This window comes from Chroicocephalus ridibundus, chromosome 23, assembly GCF_963924245.1.
Source record: "Chroicocephalus ridibundus chromosome 23, bChrRid1.1, whole genome shotgun sequence".
In the NCBI taxonomy this organism is placed as follows: Eukaryota; Metazoa; Chordata; class Aves; order Charadriiformes; family Laridae; genus Chroicocephalus; species Chroicocephalus ridibundus.
The window spans coordinates 5,972,704-5,994,674 of record NC_086306.1 but is presented as its reverse complement, the minus strand read 5'-3'; the positions used below and the strand labels follow the sequence as shown (position 1 = coordinate 5,994,674).

The 21,971-nt window shown below is 49.2% G+C and overlaps 2 protein-coding genes across 2 annotated transcripts; both read right to left on the bottom strand.

Annotated features, from left to right (window-relative positions):
• Positions 1–326: 326 nt before the first annotated feature.
• PLPBP (pyridoxal phosphate binding protein) lies at positions 327–5,288 on the bottom strand. The gene is made up of 8 exons (XM_063358486.1): positions 5,136–5,288; positions 4,552–4,659; positions 4,301–4,336; positions 3,634–3,709; positions 3,321–3,455; positions 2,977–3,119; positions 2,229–2,327; positions 327–2,038 (listed from the first exon to the last, which is right to left on the bottom strand). Exons 1-8 carry the CDS (start codon positions 5,229–5,231, stop codon positions 1,901–1,903), a joined length of 831 nt encoding a protein of 276 aa, XP_063214556.1. The 5' UTR covers positions 5,232–5,288; the 3' UTR covers positions 327–1,900.
• A 1,130-nt stretch (positions 5,289–6,418) lies between these two features.
• ERLIN2 (ER lipid raft associated 2) lies at positions 6,419–19,342 on the bottom strand. Its single transcript, XM_063358485.1, has 11 exons — positions 19,156–19,342; positions 18,988–19,069; positions 18,591–18,637; positions 18,042–18,103; positions 17,080–17,205; positions 15,063–15,136; positions 14,581–14,639; positions 13,218–13,309; positions 12,778–12,867; positions 10,452–10,531; positions 6,419–9,344 (listed from the first exon to the last, which is right to left on the bottom strand). The coding sequence occupies exons 1-11, from the start codon at positions 19,260–19,262 to the stop codon at positions 9,135–9,137; spliced, it is 1,029 nt and encodes a 342-aa protein (XP_063214555.1). The 5' UTR covers positions 19,263–19,342; the 3' UTR covers positions 6,419–9,134.
• Between the last annotated feature and the right edge of the window lie 2,629 nt (positions 19,343–21,971).

Here is a 21,971-nt window from a genome sequence, read left to right as displayed (position 1 = left end):
AGCTGGGAAATAAACAGTTATTTTTGAGACTCATTGTTGATCCATACCTGCCCGACAGCGGCCGAGGAGCTGGTGTCTCTCCTCCGGTGGCCCAGGAGCGCTGCCCCGGGCCTGGGGAGCAGTGCCACCCAGAGGGCTTCTCCAGAAACAGCTCATGCCGTCTGACATCTCGCCCACCTCGGCAGCTATTTTTTTTCCCTTTCTGATCAAAGAAAGCGTCACTTTCTTTGCCAGCTCCGTTTCAGCTGTTTTTCAAACCACCCTCCTCCCTCCCTCCCGAGACAAGCACGTCTCGCTCAACAGCAGCTCCGGGTTTGGGAAATAGCTCCAACGACAACTCAGGGCATTTATTCACAACACTGGAACATAAAAATAACATCTTTAATAGCTTTATAGTTGGCACAGATGGTATTAAAATTCACCACTTTTTATTAATAGACTATGAAACACCACATGGTGCAGGCCGCGCAGGGCAGCTCAGACTGCATGTTGCTTCTAAACCATGTAGCTATGACAGGTTGGTGTTAGAGTTGACTCTTTTCATTTACATTCGGCATTTATAGTCAGAGAGTAAAACCAACAGCTAGATTTAACCACACGCACACAGAGAAAAGCCTGGGAGGGATGTTTCCGCTGGCAACCGCTGCCGCCTCCTCCTAGCAGCACACAAAAGCCCAAAAATGCAGTTGTAACACAGGTTACAAGAGAGACTTGTCATTGGCCAAACAGCACATGCCGTAACACCGGAGCTTCTGCTCACACCTGAATCAAACAGCTACTGCAGGGCAAGAGTCCTTTCCCTCTTCCAGGAGAAGCGAAGGCTAGACCAGCGCTTAAGATATTAAGACATCGCCTAGAAGCTCTGTCAGTGGCGACAGGATTTTTTTTTCAGGAAACCTAGAACACAGTGGAACAGTAACACCTTATTTTCCAGAGTACTTTTCCCAAAGGGCCTCTAGCAAACCTCACTGCTGCCCTGTGAGACAAGCACGTATTATAATCCTCATACAGATGTGGGCAGGATGGTGGAAGCACCAAACGGTCAAGTGACTTGCCTTGGGAAGCAACAGCAAGCTGATGGTAGAGCAGGGACCTTGCAGAAAAGCCCCAAAAAGAACTTACAGCGTCAAGAATTACTACGCAGAATGAATATAACTCCCAACAACACTTCACAGAAGGGGAAGGTTGAAAACATCCCAGAAGATCTGAGCAGACATGGAACCAATGGGGAAAATGAACAGTGTCAGCCTGAAAAGGACAAACTTCAGCCCAGAAGACACTCCCACCCTTGTGATCTGCATCCAAACTGTTAGGCCATGAACTCATGCTGGCGACTGTGCTCCTTATCCAGCTTCGTGTGCTTGTTATTCGTCCTCTTTTTAAGTGGACACAGTCCCTCCAGTGTCACAGTGTGTCTCTATCACAGTTTCTACGTAAGCATCCCCTCAGCAGTGATTGCGTGCAAAACTTTTATTTGGGGAAACATTTATAGGTCTCTGGCAAGATTATAACTTGTTTAATGAAGAATTTAGTCCTCAGTGAAAACATAATCACCACCACTGCTGCAGATACATCTTGCTCATTAGCAACTCCATCCTGACAAATATTTAGTTTGTTCAACCTAATAATCCAAAAGTCACTGTCCTTAATGACCCTGAAGGAGCCAATATACCACAGTCACTTTCAACCATAAATTTTCTTATCATTTGTTGGTTATAAACATTTCCAGTTTCTATGGGTACTCTATAATCACAATAAATTATGAGGCATTTCTGGCCTTTGTTCTGTTAGGAGGAATTCCCTCTCACCATCACGATCGGGTGCCGACACGGAGGGAGGCAAGAATGCATAGTGAGGTCTCCCATCATCTGTCCTCTGTCGAGGCCACTTTTTTTTCCACCTAATGACCCTGCACTGTCAAGGTCTCCGTTTCGCCTTTAGTTTCAGCAGGGGCCTTGCCACCAACTGCTTTGTTGGAGTAATCTCGCTCTCCAAAAATGGTGCTTCCAATCCTGACGTTTGTGGATCCAACCTCTATCTACAAAGAGACAGAAGGGAGGAGTTCAGGGCCGGGCTGCCACCCACACCTGCCAACACGGTCCGTACCAACCTCGACGCTCCCCGGGTCACAGAAGGACAGTTCCCCACGTACCCGCCACCCGCAGCTACAGCTAGGGTCCGTTTTCATCCCCAGAACTCTATCCCAGCACCAGGAGCGCACGACTTACCGCGTGCTGGAAGTCTGTGGACATGCCCATGCTCAGCTCCACCTTCTCAATGGGGAGATTCAGCTTTTCACACACTTCCTGCCGCAAAGATAACAGCATCTAGAAGGGAGGAGGAAAGAAGAGAGGATCGCACATCTGACAGCCACGCCAGCTCAGTTTCAGGGTTTCACAGATCATGATTTCTGCCTTTCTTTGAAGTCTCCTTCCCACAGAATGTGCAATTCCCACTCTTCCTACTGAAGCTTGCTCTGCAGCGCTGTAATAATGCCTGGAGATTTCCCATTACAGGCTACGTTACTGACAACACGCGTACTTACAAGTCTACGCATCTCCTGAAGACATCCAATTATGCCACCAGCATGACAGACGAGGAACGCAGACCTAGTTCCTCTGCCTGATGCTGCCCTGTGCAGACAGTGCGCAAAGGAAGGCTGAAACCTCATCTGAAAGCTGGCCCAGAGGATCCCGGACAGCAGTTGCTGCACAAGGTGCCCCTGCTGATGTCCTGGCTACAGCTTCAGAAAAGGGACGGGACCAAATACACCTGGGCACTGGCTGCTGCAGAAATGAGCCTAACACCTGCACTGATACTGACACTTCAGAGACCTGTGCTACTCTGAACAAGGTCTTTCTATTGACAATCTACAGTCAGACTTACAGCTTGACTGTGTGCTGGTTTGGCTGGGACAGACAACAGACTGTAACGGGAAGCCAGCCAACAGTTCACGTTTCTCCTAGAAAATCTTACCTGGAAGTCAGGGTTTGGCCCCTTGCTAAGGTCATGCCCGATGCTGCCGATCGTCATCAGCCCCACAAATTCCAGGCTCGGACACTTGTTGATGACATGCTCCACAGCAGCCGCGGTGTCTCCAGGAGGAAGGCCATGCTTACCTGGCAAGAAGTGGGGAGATTTGTGCCAAGCTCTGCCAGAGACCTCCCCTCCCCACAGCCAGGCAGAAGCCAAGAGATGAGGAAGTTTCTTCTTAGCTTAGAGAAACTCTTTAAAAGCACAAACCTGAAAACCGCGCCATTCAGGTTGTTTCATTCAAGTCAGCAGGACAAACCTGCATAACATCAGAAAAAAACACTTACTGTCTTCTCCACTCGTGTTAACTTGCACCATGACCTTCAGCTTCTGAGATGACCCTTTTTTCTGCCACGAGCTGTTGACTCTGTCTGCCAGTTTCACAGAATCCACCGTTTCCAACATGAACAGGTTCGGGACAGCTGGGGAGAAAACACAGGCTGAGGGCAGCTCTGCCGGCACAGAAATTTTTGTACCTACAGCTCGGCTCGCTCACAGAGACAGGCACTGGTGAGTTCATGTACACGAGGTTGTTATTATTTGAATGTTGGAAGACTATTGCCCACAGGGTCACTGCACATAAAATTAAATAGGGTTTACCGATCAACTTGTTGACGTTACTTTTCTGCAGATGGCCAATAAAATGCCACTTAATCTCCGGACAAGAGGACAGAATCTGAAAGCAGAGAGGAACAGTCACGCTTGAATGACAATTCCCTCTTACCCCGCACAGTATTTAAGTCTTGGTTTGCCCACAAACAAAATACCAGACGCCCAATCTTCTCTTTTTGTTTACCCTGAAAGACACAGCTCGGGCAGTGCTCGTGGTGTGTACTGAGATTGCTTCACAGTCTGGAGAGGAACAGGGCTGTGGCTGCAGAGCATTACTCAGTGAATAAGGCAGGCAAAGCTCTTTTGTAACTGAACAGTCACAAAATGAGATTTTACCCAAACTGAGTGTTACCATTTTTTTTAAATGAGGACTGTGCATCTCCCACAGCAGAAAGCACAAGAGGTAAAGCATTGTTCAGACAAATACTTTATGACTAAGGCCCACGTGTTCACAGAATCCTCTGGAGCCAGCAAGGCAACGAGGGGGACGGGGGCAGAGGCAATGAGCTAAGAATAACTCCACCATTTATCCGAAATGACAAGGATCAAACAGCCTTCACCACCAAATCCCTAATGCAAAACAGGTCTTTTGCTGAACAGCTCTCAGGACACAGCCATACAGGGAGGGAGAATATATAAGGAACTGCATACTTACTCTGGAGTCTGACGCCTTTTCTAGCAACTCTTGAACCTAAGAGAATTGAAGACAATCTCTTGTTAAAACCATGCCAAACGTGCCAGCACCATAAGAACAGTCTCTCCGAACCTGGGACCAACATGTGCCCCAAATACAGGCCCAGGAGCATGAAGCTATAACCAAGCCCAGCTCCCCATGCACTGGGCTGCCCAGCACCTGCCTTCGGCACAGGGGCCAACTCGCAGCCCCATGGGGCCCAGCCAACTCACATAGTTCTCCCCAAAGCTGCGCTGCCCGTGGCTGTAGGCGTCGATCACCATCTCTGCTGGCTTCGTCTTGCTGACGGCCACCAGCCGCGGCTGCACAGCTGGGAGCCCCTGCAGAAATACTGAGGGTGAGGGGGACGCCCGGGGAAGGCTCCAACCTGCCCCACACTCTCCCCAGCGTCCTGTAGCGTCCAGCCTCGCCCCCCTGCCCCACCGCAGGTCACCCCACAGCCTGGGGCTGCCATGGGAGGGGGTGAGGGAGGCCTCCACGGTGATGGGGAGCCCGTCCCTATGGGGGGGGGGCTGGCTCTAGTCGGGGAGGCCTATCTCTAAGGACAATGACAGGGTCCTGGATTCTTTGCTGGGGGAAACGGGCACCCACCTCCACGGTGGGCCCGTCTCTGTGGTGATGAGGGGGCTGTCTCCATGGTGACGGAGGACTTGCCCTCACGATGCGGGGCCCGTCTCTATGGTGACGGAGGACCTGCCGCCAAGGCGAGCGGGCCTACCCCGACGGGGTAAGGGCTCCCTCCCTCCCGCCGCGACCCCGGCCCCTCCGCCGCGACCCCGGCACCGCCGCGCCTCACCTGCGGCCTCCTCGCCGCCGCCTGCTGCACCTGCTCGGTGACGGCCCGCAGCGCCGGGCCAAGCCCGTCCCCGGCGGCCATGCCGGCTCTCCACATCCCCGGCCGGCCCCGCCGCCCTCACTTCCGCCACACACACACAGGCGTGCGCGCGCGTCACTCCTCCCCACCGGCCAATGGGAACACTCCGCCGCGCACGGCCGACCAATGGCAGAGGGGGGGCGGGGAACAGGGGGCGGCGGCGCCATGATGGGAAGGTCGGCGGGCGCCATGGCGGCGGCGCGGAGGGCAGAGCGCAGGCCCGGCCGCCGGGCTCGGGGCCGCCCCCGCTCGCTTGGGGCAGGCCGCCGGCCTCCGCGAGCTCCTGAGGGGAAAGGCTGGACTGCGGGGCCTGGCTGGGGCTGCCTGTCTTTGGTGGGCTGCGAGGACAGCATCTCCAGAAACCCTGGGCCCTCACGACTGGAGAGAAAACCCAGCAGCCTCGTCGGTTCAACGGGCGAGGACAAGAAAAGCCACACCCCACCCTCAAAAAAATTCACATTTTTCCCACCCCTGTGAAGAGCAGTCTCGCTAGGGTGTACATTTCAGAAAGAAACCTTCATAAAAAGAAAGGCAGGCGACAGCACTTTCTCGGCAGGCCCCGCTGGAGCCATGAAGGCCGGGTGGCCGCACCAGGAAGGACCCCACCACGCACCCACCACAGCCAGGGAGGCCCCGGTGCTGCGGACAATGCCAGCCTTTATCGAGGCGAGTGGGATGGAAAGAATGGGAGACCGCCAGCTGGAACCCATTAGCTAAAATATTTGCCTTAACACGCAGAACTTAACTCTCCCTCCCCGTATTCTGAGCAACAGCAGTATTTACACAGCTGTTTAGAAATACCCAGAAGGTTCCTGCCCTTTGTCTTGCAAAACATGACAATGATTTTCTGCAAACTGTACCAAATCCTAGATACTTGCCACTGAAGTCTCCGTTCATGTATTTTTCACCAATTTGAGCCAAAAGATGCTTGTGGCAGCCGACACAGACACCTCTGCCCCTCTTCTTCAGCCGGAGCTCTGGTTTTCTATCTCCTGCCCACTGGAAAGGCAGAGCTGGCAGCGCGCAACAGGACAGGCGTGTTCCTGCCAGCACAGCACCCATCTGCAGCACCCCGCAGCTCCACACACTCCCCCTGGAGCAGCAGCAGCCTTGGTGTCACCCCGGTAAACCTTCCCCTGCAAATATACCTACACCTTGTGTTAAAGGTTATCCATTAAAAAAAAAAAAAAAAAAAGAGACCGATATTAAAATTGAAGGCCATTTTATTGTCATAGCAAATACCAAAATAAAAAGGCTTTTAATTCAATACATAAGATCATCAAAGACCGTACTGGTAAAGCATTACCGTGCTCCCGCCAGCAATTCTCAGGTATCAGCAGTGCCACAAACCTGTACTTTGTTTGTTATACAGAGTGGTTTTAAAAATTCAGATCTTCATTTCAAGATTTCAGATTATGGAAATTAGAACAAAATGCCAGTTAAAGAGATACATGGAATAAAGATTTACATGTAGTGACAGATCTACTCTGGAAAATTAAGGAAATTATACATAGAATGAAGAAACCTGAATGAAAAAGCAACAGTGGGTTTTGACTTGTGAAGACTGGTAAGATTTCAACTTTGTTTTTGCCTTTTTATTGTTATCACAATTTAAATTACAGGAATACTTTAGCAGTAATGTTTTCAATTAAAAAAAAATCATTAAGACCTATTTATTCCAAACTACTGTCTTACTGTGAAGTCATACAAAGACATACTTGATAATACCTTTTTGGCTTATTTGGGTCTCTTCGTTAGTGAAAAATACTTGCGTAAAAAGTAGGTTTTAGTTACTAGTGGAACTAACATCAATGTAGAACAATCACACAAATGAGATCACCCTCAAAGGTTTAGATACTATTACCTCATTCCTAAGTTTCTGCTACTCCCTGTTCATAATCTTCCTGCAGAGACCCATTTATAAAAGTCAGTAATATTACAGCCTGCCTATTGATGCAATTTTTTGACGGCTGTGTTGTCTAATGTAGTGCATAGGTCTGGAGATGGAACTTCCCTTAGCTCCTATTTTCCAACAAATACAAAGACGTCACATAGGAGATGGGACTTTTCTCCAGCAGAAACTGACATTTAGCTTTTATTTTGCATTTTCATTATGAATAGTCACTCTGCTAACAGGAAAAAGAAAACTGAAGTAAAAATACTGGAACCAGCAGCTGAAATTCATCAGATTTCTATCTTAGTGTGACTGCCTTATTAAAAAGACTAATGTGTATTTAAAACACTGAAGAGTGAGACCAAGTGTAGTCGGTAGCAAGCGTTTAGGGCACAAGATTGTAAATGCAATAGGCTGGTCTCTGACAACTAAGTTAGCACTTACACTGGCATCATCTCATATTAGTGTGTTGGCCGCAAATTATAACAGCAATTAATAAACAGGCTCTTCTGCCAAGTGGCAGATGGATTAGGGAGAGGAAAAAAAATGTTCTCTCTAGGCCTGAACTTTTGTCTTTAACACCCCCTCAAGTTTTGCATGACTGTAAAACAAAACCCTACTGCCTCTTTGCATCTGGTATGTGAAGTTTTCTGAAATGAAAGGTACATCATATAGCATCGTTCTGAGCAAAAAAGGAAAATTTATCTTTGGACAGTCCAGAGATTCTTTTCTTTGCCCTGTGACTTTTCAGTATGATGTTTTATGTCCTTTGCTACTAGGAAAGCTTCCTTTTGCGAGGTCTATTCAGAAGAAAAAGCCAACCGAACCCAACAGTAACTCGGTTCCGTTCATTTCAGTATACCTGAATGTCCTCTTTCTAATAAGACACTGTAAACACTGAAATCCAGTTGGTCTTGCAGAGGCAGGTAACGTACGGTAATGACCATGGGACTAGTCATTCAAGCAGTTACTCACCAGCAAGGCCTTTTGCGAAGTCAGGGTCCCTGAGACAAAAATTCTTTTCTCCCTAGTTTTTCTAACTATGATGACTGTGACAAGTACCACGCTTGCAGTCTGGTTTCACTGAAAATCAAGTCCAATTATCCACTGGCAGGACAGTGCCTCCATCAGCCCACCCACAGCCCTCGCCTAGCAGCTAAACTGCTGGGAAAGGCCTCAAAACACAGACTCCCCTCCGCCCTCCCCAAATATGACAAATGGAAATCAAAGCAGTGTTAAAATGCAGAAAATGAAGAGTTTGGGCCACTACCTGCGTGACACCTGGTCTAAGGCTTAGATCCCCCCCCCATGGTAACTAGGCAACCTGCAGGATTTCAGCTGAACTTCTGTACCTCACTGTGCACGTGGTCTCAGCTGCCCTACCAAGGCAAAACACATCGGCTCAGACCTCAGTCGAAGGTAGTTTCGTGCATTTGCTGCAGCCCACGCTCAGGATGGGCCCAAAGCCTGCGCACAGGCTGTTAAACCGTCCCAGCACCCCACACAATGAGCAGCAACCTGCCGTTTGGACAAGGTCCGGGCCTTCAAGCAGACACATGTAGTGCACAAAAAGTCTAGCACCTTTTTTAAAAGGGGTTTGAAATAAAGTACTTGAAATTTCCAACAAGAAAAAACACCCACAAATCAAGCCGTAGCAGCAATTCCCCTCCCTCCAAAACCTCAAAATTTCTTTTCTTCCAACTGCTACAAACCACCTCAATCCAAAATTACGTACCAATCTAAGCTGGCTGCCAAACAGATAGTCTAGCTAGCCTCTCCAGAATAATTTGGACTGCATGTCCATGAGCGGGGAGAGGTGCATCTAGAGGACATACTTGGAGATGGCTGCTTAGAAGTTACCAGAAAAAACACCCCATAAATACCAAAGTCTTTGTGTCTCATTGTCATACAAAAGATTGAAAGGATTAAGTCTGATTCATCTTTTTCAGTACAGGAAAGGGGGAAAACAAAAAGGAACTTCCCAGTTCATACTTCTTCTGATATAAAACGAATAGAAATCTTTCTTTTCAGTTGACGTTATGAAGTAGTTTTGTGTCCTCACTGGCTCCTGCCCCATCCTCTTCTTGGATTCCTTCTGCCAGTCCCTCTGCAAATTTGGTCTGGCTTCCTGCATAGTCCATGAACATGTTGGGAATATCTTTGCCAAAATATATCTTGCTGTTTGCTGCGATAGCCTTGTATTTCATCAGCTGCAAGTACTCAGGAGTTAATTTCAGCTGCACAAAAGGAAAACCGATCACCAACAGCTCTGATTCAGTCAAAAGCAAATTTCTGTCATGAGCATACGAGGCATCTCCTTTTCCACAAGACTAGCAGGCATGCTCATCCTCTCTTCAGCTGAAAAGACGGAGCGCCCAGGAGAAGGCTCTCTTTCAGTATGTCTAAGTGAAGCTCTAAATCCCAGTGACTAAATGGCAAAATGAGAAAGTGATGGAAGCAGCTGGGGAAATGTTCAATCCAAACGTACCAGAGATGGAGATGCTCGAAAGCACATAACTCACTGAAAGCCCTCTCAATGCAAGCTACTGGAAAGAAAAATACAACTGGCTTTTTTCCAGAGAGCAGATTGACGAGTCTGTTTCGGAGAGCAGAGCTCATTCGTTCAGAATAATGACATTATAAAAGGGAGGATAGAATAACTGGGACAGAACTTGTGCACAAACATCCCAGACCTCTGTCCATTCTCACTGACCCTTACAAAACAGAAAGCCTTCCTGCTGGGATGTCCTGGGAACATGCTGTAGGCAATAACAAGCCTGGCAGTTCTATCCATATAATTTCTCCATTTCTAGGGGGTTTTGCGTTTGGTTTCTTTTTTCCCTTTTGCAGGACCAAGGCTTTGCCAGGCTAATTATGATTGGTTTGGTGTATAAGATGAGTTCTTTACCTGAACACTTGTTTACTCTAAGCCTGCCTGTCACTCTAGAGATCTCCCTGCTTTGACTGCTCGCCAGCTTGCAGACTGGAATGAATCGACATTTCTGATTACAACAGCGTGAAAGGGCAACACTGAAACTGATATTCTATCTACAGAGGGAGCCACGGCCCCATTAGCAGAGCTGTCTCCAGAGATGACCAGATATTTCACATATCCTGACATAAATTCATTTGTCCAGAGAAGAAAATGAATTTGCAAATAAGGATCTAATTGTTTCAGTCTCAATGAAAAGTTTTCTGAGAGAAGATAGCTTTTTTTTTTCTTTTTGACTTCATGAGACACAACAAACGAACAATAATCACAGCTGTCTCTTTTGCTGAGTGTTTCTATACAGCCTAATGTAAGGAGCCCTGCTTCAAGGCACAGCGTAAGGAAATAACAATACCTTGTTAGCCTCGGCTACTTTCATAGCAGTGTAGCATTCGGCATCAGCTCTTGCCTTCTCTCTTGCAAGAAATGCAGCATCTGGAAGAAAACACATGCTATCATATTCAGATTTCCAGCCATGTAAGCACCATTTGCAGCTGGAAACTTTTTAAAGTGGCCAGTACCCAATCTAAACTGTATGGGATAAAACAAGGGGAAGAGGGAACAACATGGGAAACCCAGAAATGGGATCTCAATTTACATCTAAAATGCTGCAGGATGATAGCATTAAGTAAATTGCATCTGCAACTGAAGACCTCAAAGCATTTTACAAACATAAGGTTTTTATTACTACCCCTGTCATGCGGGCTGAGAACACTCTTTCTTCTTTAGCCAGCCACTAACTCTCGTGCTGAAAACACAGCAACTGTTCCACTGAAAAAGCGGTATTTACCCACGACATTTGCACAGGACTCCAAGAACAGCACAGCAGACTGCTCTACAGATGAAGTCTGTGACTGTGAATGCAATTCCCCAGATGGGATTTTGTCTGGGATATTGAGGTTAAGGTTCTGGCACATAGAGGCAGGCGATTTTAACCTTTCCAGGCTCTGCCCCTTGGACAGATGTCAGAGAGCTGTTTCTCTGCAATATCAACAATTTTGTAAAGGGTCTAAATCTGCAGGATACCGAGATTCCCTGGCTCCTAGCAAAGACATTTAAGGAAAGAAACAATTCTCCTTTCTGTACTGCACTGTTTTTTCTTTCTGACTTTTTATCTGTCAATGATAACGATGTGATATCAGGCCACCGTGTTAAGGCTAAGATGAGTTTCATCTGCCTGGTTTGATGTGATCTCTTGACATTCCTTCTACGACAGGGAGCCACACAATCGTAATACATGCCAGTCTGAATTTGAGAGCTGCACAGCTGGATAAACCATTTGTTTATCTATACTAGCAGGGAGTCCTGCGAGCTGCTACACTTAAAAATCATGTAAGCAATTGGACAGTTTGGCCTGCAACTTCCTCTTTTTTGGCTAAAAAGAGTGGTCCCAGAAAAGAAATAACGAGAGAGATGGAATCCTCTGCCAGCACAGAGCTGAACTGAAGGCCTGACACTTGGTGACACACATTTATAAGAAATAAAAACCATTGTATTTCTGTGAAGAGCTTCTTAATGAGAAGCTGCTGATCTGTAAAACTCTTAATTGGCTCCTCCGCGGCGTTCTGCAGAACCTGACAGGGCCTATAATGAATGTAATTGAAAATCGGGCCTTGCCGCTCTGAGCTGGAAACACAGAGCCCTTTCCATGGCCTGGAATTGCCTCGACAAAGCATCATATCAGGTGGGTGGGGACATCTTCTGAACTGAACAGCACAACCGCCTAGAAGGACCACCTTGAGAAAGAGTTTCAAGCAGCACAGCCGGCAAAGAAACATTCCAATTCCTGCCTCCGGTCAATGCTCCTTCCTAAAAGTATTAGCTGCAAAACTAAAGGAGGATGGAAAAGCAAAAATGCAAACTAAACAGAGAGATTACAGATTTATTGGTTACAGCAAAACGCATTTTCAAAAGAAGCAGCTCCCCCTCCCCTTCTCTCAACCTTTAGGAGTTGGAAGCTTGTAACAAACCCCTGCTGTTGCAGAGTGTGTAATAGCCAGACTTTGTTTTCTAAGATTTCACACTACAGAAAAAAACTAAAGCTAAATCTGCGTACCTCTTCTTCCCTCCAAGAAAGAGAAAGGTTCTAGAAGAATCCTAAGCAAGAAAAGGATAGAAGGCTTCTGCAAGTCTACCCTACTGCTGATCATCTAGAGCTGTGGCTGCCCCCACAAGACTGCACAGTAATGTTTTAGGATGCACTCACTTCTCTGTGAGAGTCTGCAGCCGTTATCCAAAACCTAGCACTACTTCTTTTAGGAAGACACCAGCCTGCCATCCTCTTCCTCTGTACTTTTGACAACTGTTACTTCCTGCACTCATGTTATATGAAGAATCACCTAAGAATCTGTAGTCAAGCTTCACTAACGTTGTCATTGCCCAAGTATTCCGAATGCCTTCTGCTATCCTCTGCAGAAACTCCACTGCAAAAACGGCTGTGAAATTGTTGGGAGAATCGGCATATTCAGACACATTTATTCAGAACTGCAATGCAACACAAGGTACCACATACATGGGCTAAAATGAAAGACTTCAGACCAGTAACTTCACCCCTGTGAATGTCAGCTTGAAGAACAGTCAATACACACACTTCAAGAACTACTTAACTCCATGGTGAACTGCTTCAGGATCTTTAGATAAAATTCACCACAATCCATTTACTTATTGGAAAGCTCACTCACCTTCAATCTCTGAAATTCGCTTCTCTGTTTCCTTTTCCATCACTTTCTGTCCATAAGTTATTTCGGCAACTTGTGCAACTTTTTCTGCCTCTGAAATGAAAAAGAACATATCCACGTTATCTTCGCACAGTCTTCCTAATGCCAGAAGCAACTTCACCCATGGAAGTCCTCACCACCCCGTTCTGGTGGAAATAGATTGTGGGAAGAATTTTCACCCTTCAGAAGGCATCAGTCTACATTTGTGGGCAAAGCTAGAAACCACCTGAAAAAAAACTCTTTTGAGTTTCTCTGGACGAGTTTCAGATCAGCAGCACACAGACACAGCAGAGAGATCACCCAACAGTGAACCAGGTGCATCCCTGCCCAATGTCTGGGTTCTTTTTGCTGTCTATCCCACCACACCCCCTATAGTTATTGCCTTCAAGTAAAGATATACAGACCAATGAGGGCTTTCTTCCTTTCTGTCTCTGCTTCCTTCTCCACCACCTTCTGCTTCTGTGCTGCAATCAGCAGCTTTGTCTTCTCGCTCTCCCTAGTGAGCCAGAAGAAGCCAGTTACAAAACATGAGCTAACTGGAGTGACCTCCCGCATCTCCAGGATGAACTGTTGGCTCAGTCCTCCTTCGAGCACGTGTTTAGGGCAGGCAGCAATCAGCAAAATGAAGACACAGACCTGCACACACAGAGCTTTTTTCCTATACCAAAGTGTCTTTTCCTCCCCTCCATAGCAGGAAGACTCTTCAGCCAAGTCAGTATGAAAGAGTCCCTGCTACTCTTTGCAGGCTGCCATAATGCCTTTTACAGAAGGCAGGTCACAGACCATACACATCTAAGTTTTTCGGGCTACTGTTAATGAGGAAATTATTTAAACAAAATAAGAAATTAAAATCCTGTAAAAGCCTTGCCCTCACAGATGGTTATTCTTCTTCATTTGGAAGTATACAGCTTTGAAATCACCATTCATTCAATCCAATGGCTCTGTGCATTTTACCTGCTAAAGCCTTGCCTATCTTACTGCTTTGTACATAGACCAAGACACTTTAAAAGCATGTACATAAATAAAATACTCTGCTCCCGCTCCCAATCAGGGAAGAGAGATTAGAGTCAAGAACAAGTCTCTCTCAACACATATCCTGCTGTATTTATGGCAACAGGCTCATTTGGGATTCTGCCTACCATGACCATACCGCGTGTGACTTACCACGATACCAAAAGGTCACATGAAATGCTAGGGAAGCAAAATGGACGAGAGGGATCTTATTCTGGCCTACACAGACTCTGCTGGCAGAGCGCTCCGAGAATATAAGCAGTTCTGAATGACCAAGTGCAAGAAAAGGCAGCTGGCTCAGAGCATTGAAAAGGGATCAGTATGTCAAGTGCTAGTAAAGAAAGTTATTTCAAAGATTTGCAAGTCTTCAGCCCGTTGAATCAACAGTTTCTCCATCCTAGTCAAACAACAGGATTAAGGGTGGAATCTATCCACCTGCCACTCACTCACACACTCTGGGAGGCCTCTTTAAAATAGGGCCAGTGTCAAGGGGAAGGAGCCCCTGGCCAAATAATTTCTGTGCTCAAGTGTTCAAAATGGAGAAATACCTTTAACTCAGCAGCGACCCCCCAGCCACTTACAGCGACAGACACGTGCTCATCTGGTGCAGCCTCACCAGACCCTTTCTGAGCGGCAGCACGAGGCTGAGAGCAGGCCTGGCAGAGGGCACTCTGATCACTGCCTGCTGTGAAAACACATTAATCTGGATGACCGATTCTTTTTGGTAACACAAAGGTGCAAGTCTCGGGCACTTACATGAGCTCATAATTCCTCCGGATCGTTTCAGGGATGTTCGGCTTTGTAACTCGAACTGCCTGGAAAGAGAGACCGAAGAAAACATAGGCAAGCAGCCAACAATCAAAAGCCAAACGGTCCCTGAGGCTGCAGAGGGAGGGGGAGCTAACACCGCGGGCGTGCTCTGCCACACAAAGCTTTCACATGCTGCAGAAATTGTGACCAGGTCCAAACCCCACAGAGCAAACTAGAACTGAATGATCTCCTGACATGACAGGAGATTATAACCTGGGTAAACCAGTACCCAGAATAACACCAAAAGAAACCCAACACATCAAAGCTAAGAGGGGATGGAAAGGATACTGTTCTCATTCCTCAAGTTAAACCAAGTCTGTGTTATAAAGCAATTTTCTAAAAGAGTTTCACAGCTTCGTATTTCCTTGTAGCCCTTCCCCCTCCTTATGATCTGCACCTCAGACATCTCAAAGTGCAATCCTGATTACCTGTATAATTAATCCAGGGGCCATGGTAGTTAGGTCTTGCTGCAAGGCCAGTTTAAGGTTTTCATCAATCTGATCTGATTGGGGAAAAGAAAAAAAAGGTAACTAAAAACCCCACAAAGCAGATTGCTGTCAACACATACAGAACTAGCTGGAATGGCTCAGATTTCTTATTCCTGGAAAGTAAGTACAAATGTAAGTTTGATGTAGGAGTGCTGGGCTGAGAAAAGCCATCCCTGACCCCGAGGCAGGTTCCCGTCTCTCTCAGCATGTCAAGCAGCATTGACCAGTGCCAAACACTGGGGACAGACCCCAGGAACATGGCAGGCATAAAGTGAAACTCTTCCCAGTTTCCCATAACCCGCAGTTTGGAATCTCTCCCAGCCAGAAGTAGCATCTTTGCGATAAAGAATCTGTGCTCTAACCCACTTCCCCATTGGTATCTTCCCAACTAGATCCTTGAGTAACACGGTCCAGCTAAATCGTGACTGATTAGGAACTGTATCTGTGCCAGCAGGAGACAAAGAAAATGGAAAGGCAGAAATGTGAAATGGTTGCATCAGTTATTTTAATAGGCTGCAACAAAATCATCGGTAATGTCTGTTTGGCTCAATGGATAACAGTTAACTCCAACATAGCTAAAAAATTTCAAAAGGAAATATAAACCAAAACCCTGCTTTGGTGAAAGGCTCTAAGGACAGCAGTGTTCCCAGTTGGGGCCTGCTGAGAAGCACAAAGGGAAAATAAAAATGTAATGGCCTTGAAAGTGATCACATCGCACTCCTTGATTATTTGCTTTGGTCCCAGTTTAGCTATCTGGAACTCACGCTCATAATGAAGTTCAGCCAGGAGTTTAGGAAACAGCTGTTATCAGTTTCCTGCACCTGCCTGCAGATGCGGGGGCAGAGAATGACCTAAGTCTGCTCCAAATGGGCTGTGCCCCATTGCAGAACTCCCGAGCCAGAAAACTTTCAGCTCAAACAAAGAGTTACACGGGAGTTTATACAAGTTCCTTCTGTGCAAATCAGTGGCTTTGAGTCCATTTCAAGCAGTTGTCGTCAGCAGCTGCTGACATCTGGAGACTCCATCGGCAAAGAATCAGTACACCCGCCAGCAGTCCCGTAAAGGATCTGGAGGGGAACCGAGCCCCAGTTCTGCATCTTGCACAGAGGCCTGTCAGAAAGCAGAAAGCCAGGCTTCTTGGACAGCCCAGTTTGAACAGAGAACAGGAGTTTGCAAACACCACGTTCTTTCAGACACAAATTCTGTCCATTTGGGGTCCAAAACCACCCACACTTTGCAACCCACAGCAACACTTTGCCCGCAGTCAGCACAGCTGTAGTGCTGAAACACTGGAAGGGATTTCTTGTCAGTCCAAAGCCATAAACAAAACACTCAGCACTGGCAGCGACTGGTCTGTGTCTACCAAGAAACCACCACTTTTCTTTAGACAGTCTCTTGCGATGTGTTCTCCCAGCATCTGTGCTGTCTGATTTCCCAGCGGCCTGAAGGTCAGCAGACCCTTGCCAAGCAGCCCTGTTTCCCAGCACTCACTCCCAGTGCCTGGGCACCGCAGCCATGTGCGTGACACAAAGCTAATCACACCCACAGGTCAGGGAGTGCTGGCTCACACTTTTCGTAACAGCAAAGAGCAGAAGACTGGCTTTTCCATCTGGACTAGCAAACCCCGTGACTGATTCAACAAGTCACATTTGCTAAACACACAAATAATGGTGCAGAATTACTGCTCCCTCCCCTAAAGCCCTCCACTACTACTGGCAGGTTTGGATTTTTTGTTAGAACATACTGAAGCACTCAGCACCAAAAAATAACAAGGAGTAAATGACGGTAGCTGGTTAACAATCCTGATTCCAAACAGAGCAAGCACTGGATTAATAGGTAAAAAAGCCCATCAGCTGGGGGAAGTGACTTCTGCACCCACAGACCATGCAAATAACCATCAGAAACACCACTCAAGGAGCCACCAACCCAACAGCGAAAGGTCAGAGGGGCAGCTCACCGAACAGCTCAATGTAGACCTCCTGCAGCGTGTGGACACTGCAGAACTGGTTCAGCTCATGGTGAATCTTGTTGAAGATGAGAGCTTTGTCATAGTCCGCGGTGTAGTTCTTCACTATGTCATAGACTACAAAAGAAGAAGAGAAACCGGAGGGGTGTCTTGCGTTGGGCTGAGTGCTTGCAGTGAAAAGCTTATAGCTCAGTCACAACGAGAGTTGCAGCGCCAATCTGAAATGAGGAATCCACACACAAGAGAAGCCTGCACCACAAACAAATAGTTTGTTCAGGGGAATTTTATTTATTGCTAGCATTTCACAACACCGTAACTGATATTCTGTCACATGCTTTGTAAACAAAAGGACATCTAACTAATAACAGCCTTCTATCTGCAAATACGCATGGGTTGCGTCCGAGCTGCAGAATACACACTGGGTGGTCTACACACAAGGGAAGGGCAGCTAGCATAGAACAGAGGTGTCCAAGCACGCCACCAGTGAGCTAGGCAGTTATACCACACTTGTAACCAACAGAACGTTAAAAAAATTGAAGAATTTGAAAAAAAGGTCATTCTCCTTGGGCCTCAGAGGCAGCTCACAGCCACCCTGTCTCCCCTACCTCTTGCACACCTCGTTATTCAAATCAACAGGTCTTCACTGAAGCATAAAGCCCAGTGGGGCTGTAATAATACGAATTATAAAAGCAATGGATGGTATTGGGTATTAGTGAAGCAACTAGCAGCACAGAACAAGTACGCAGAAAAAATAAGAAACACATAAAATGTCTGGGAGAGCTGGTTCAAAGTTTCCACCCAGTAAGTACGGGGCTTTGTAAGGCACACAGGGGAATGCCAGGGTACGCCCCAGCTCCAAATCAAAGCCCAGCCACGCACAACCCCTTCACCTCATCTCACACGAGCAGGAGCACCAACAACCCCGGACTGCAGTTCACAGGGGAAGAACTCACCTGCACTCTGGATGAGGAAATTCACCACCTCAATTCTGTCAAAATAAATCATCACTCCTCCACTGCAAAAGGAAGAAAAAGATTAAGAACAAAAATGAAGCTTGCTGCAGGCCTGTGGAGCCAGGCAGCTCTGAGTGGAGGACACTCCCCTCTAGCGGGCTGAGCGCGGGTCCCACACCGGGCTGTGGAGCACGGCTGCGGCACTCCGGCAACCCCCCGCTTGCACCAGGTTCCCAGCTTCAATTACACTTCTCCAGAAACTGGATCACGGAACGTGGGCCCAGGCTTGGAAAACCCAGTGCAGACCCTGAGGATGGGTGCACATACACCACCCCAGCAGCGCTCATCAGCTTGAGCAGCGCCACACAGAGCCTTTCACCAATTTCGGGGGGGGTGGGAAATCCCGCCCGTGAAAACAAATGTACACGTTTTAAAGCAGGCTGGGGCAAGCAGTGGGGGAAAAGGGAAAGGACTGAAAGGTTTCTAGCAGAAATGAAGGACTGGGGGGGGGGGGGGGGGGGGCGGTAATAGCTGAGCTGAACACCTCACCTGGTACCACAAGGGACATTTTTCACCTCATCTGTCTGCAGCGTGGTCTGAAGAGACATTTATGAAAAGAGGCTTAAGAGACAGGCTTTTCCCTGCGCAAATCCTCGGTGCTTACCAGCCTCAGAACCAGGCACCAGCCTCCGCCCGCGCCTCCCCCTCGCACCCCCCGGGGAAAGCGCTAAAAGCAGGAGTCCGACCTGCCTCGCCCGGTCCCTGGTCCCCACAGCCGCTTCTCCCCCGGTACCGACCACAAGCACACGCTGCCCCGACCCCGCGACGCCGGCCTTTACCACAGCGGCCCTCGCCCCCCCACCCCGGGGGAGACCCGCCGAGCCCGACCCGCCCCCCGCCGCAGGACCCCCCCTCCTCCTCCCGGCGGGCGGCGGCCCGGCAGCACCTGCACCGACTTGTAGGACGTGATGAAGGGCAGCATGAGGTGGAAGCCGGGCCCGCTGGTGGAGGTCAGCAAGGCCCCGCCGCTGCGGAAGGAAAGAGAGGCCCGTGAGAGGCGGCGGCCTGCCGGGGGGCCCGCCGAGGCGGGGGGAGGCCGCGGGCCCCGCCTCACCGGTAATAGACGCCGATATGGCCCTCCTCGATCTTGTGGATGGCGGAGAGGAAGGCGGCGGCGAGGAAGCTGAAGGAGAGCGCCGCGATGGCGCCCAGCTGGGCCATGCCCGGCGCTCGGCGGCGGCGGCGGCGGCGGCGCCTCTCCCGGGCGGCGCCGCCCTGACGTCATCACCGCGCGACCGCCCCCTTCCGGCGCGGCGGCGCCCCGCCAGGGGGCGGTGTAGGCGCGGCAGACTCAGGTCTGCGGGTTCGAGACCCGCCAGCGCCACCCCTGCGCCGGTTTTTGGGGGACACCGCACCCCCGGGGCCCCGCTCTGAGGTTGGGGCGGGGGGAGAGCGGGAAGGCGACAGGGCGGGGTGCTCCGGGTGGCAATGAGCCCGGGAAGGCACCCACAGACGGTTCTCCCCTGCACTGACCTCTGGCTCGCGCGTGGGGGCTGGCACTGGCCCCTCATGGCCAGTGGGGTGGGCTCCGACACAGCCCCCCACCACCGACCCCCCCGATCCCCCTTTGGTCCTTGTTTGAGGGGCAATAATGGGAAAAGTCACAGGCCTGGCAAAAAACCATATTAAATCTTCCACCTCTGTAATTGTTGAAGGGGACTTAAAAAACACGGGAGAGAGGAATAAAATGTCAATAAAAGAGAATAATTTGATCTTTACACTTGATAGATCTCCGAGGGTTATATATAACAAACCTGTCAGGAGGATTCAGCGCCGTTTAGAAATAAGGAATGAAATATCCGCGATATTTGTCAATCCAAATTTTACAGCTCTTAAATAAGCGCAAAAGGGCGCCAGAGATGAAATACACCCTGTATTAGGGTCTTTTTTTTTTAAAAAAACGCTTGCCCAGATTTAAGACCTTGATAAAATGTATTAAATCTTTAAAGGTTTTAATGAATCTAGTATGTGTTTCATAAATCAAGAACCTCTGCTCAGCCCCCTCTCAGTTTAATAAGGGTAAACTAGGAAATTGCTCTGAGCTGAAGCAAAATACATTCATATAATATTGAAAAGTAATAGATTTTTAAATGTGGGGTGTTCTGGCTCGCAGGCGAGGTTTTGCTTCATAACATCGGCGCTATATCATTACCCTGAATGGGAAACCAGCTGTGGCCACGTGTTTAACAGCATCAAGATGTGAACTAGCACAAAGGTAAATATTATTTGTAATAATCCTGAAAAAAAAAAAAAAAGGGGGGGGGGGGGCAAGAAAATCATTACTTCTGGACCTGGGGCCAGGAACATTCGGTGTGTCTGTGCCGCAGCTCTCTGGTTTTTAACAGCACGGGCTTTTTTTATATGAACAAATGGTTTATTACACCCACTTCTCTCCGGCACTTGAAAACTTTTTCATCCCTGCCCCGTCGCTCCCCGCCCCGCTGCAGCGCAGCCCGTATAAAAATGTCTCGCGGGTTTTACTGCGAAGTGAGTTGAGAGGAGTTGGAAGGGCTGGGAGCGCTCTCCTGAACGCCGTGGTCCCAGCCTGCGGCGGGGGCCGCTCCCGGGGCCAGCGGGTGGGCAACCCCCTCCCCGGTACGTGCCCGGGCTCGGTCACTGCTGGGGAACGGGGGGGTCCCCCCGCCCGGGGCACCGAACCCCCTGGGGCTGCTCCGCCGGGACCGGCGTAAAGCGCTGTGTAAAAGTCTGTCTAACCTCATTAGCTGTCACAAGTAACAATGCCGGGCTGGCAATAAAGGCAATTTCGAGCCTGTTGGCCATTAATCACCGCCTGACAGTTGTGAATAGGGGTGGAAAAACTCTGTCCCCACGGCTCCTGCTTCGGCGTTTAAGGTTACCTCCGAGCGCAGCCGGAGCAGTGGGGTGGAAAGCTGTTGCTCGCCACTCCCGTCCCCATCCCTATTCCCGCCTCCATCCCCATCCCTGTCTCTGTCCCCATCCCCATTCCGTCCCTGTCTCTGTCCGCATCCCCATTCCTACTCCTGCCCCCATTCCTACTCCCGTCCCCATTTCCATCCCATCCCCATCCCATCCTCATCGTTGTCTCCATCCCCGTTTCCATCCTTTCCCCATCCCTGTCCCCGTCCCATCCCCATCCCTATCCCACTCCATCCCATGCCATCCCCATCCCATCTCCATCCCTATCCCATTCCATCCTCATCCTGTCCTCATCCCATCCTATCCCTATCCCAGCCCCATCCCCATTTCCATCCTTTCCCCACCTCATCCCCATCCCCATCTCCATCCCCATCTCCATCCCCATCCCCATCCCATCCCCATCCCACTCCGTCCCATGCCATCCCCATCCCATCTCCATCCCTATCCCATTCCATCCTCATCCTGTCCTCATCCCATCCTATCCCTATCCCAACCCCATCCCCATTTCCATCCTTTCCCCACCTCATCCCCGTCCCCATCCCCATCTCCATCCCCATCCCCATCCCATCCCCATCCCAACCCACCCCATCCCCACCCATCGGTGCTCCCTCTGGCACGGCCCCGCTCGCCTCCCCGGCTCGGCCGCTCCTGGGGAAGCTGCTCCCAAAGGCAAACCGGGCGCTGGCTGACTGGGATGCCCAGTAACTATTTCATACCGTGTTTGTAAAGTGCCTCAAGGACAAATCCTGCTCTGTGAGCGCTCGCTGCTGCTGTAACTCACCGCTTTTCCCAGGGCTTTTCCCCCGGAGCCGCTCTGGGTGCGAGGGGCCCCTCACCCGGCTGCCGGCTGGGGTGGCGACCTGCGTATTGGCCTGGGGAGCCCCAAAGTTGTCTGGCAGAACCCCAAAATTACCAGTAACTACTGCAGCTCCCACCGGAGTGCGGTGGCAGTGGGGGACCGAATCTGCACAG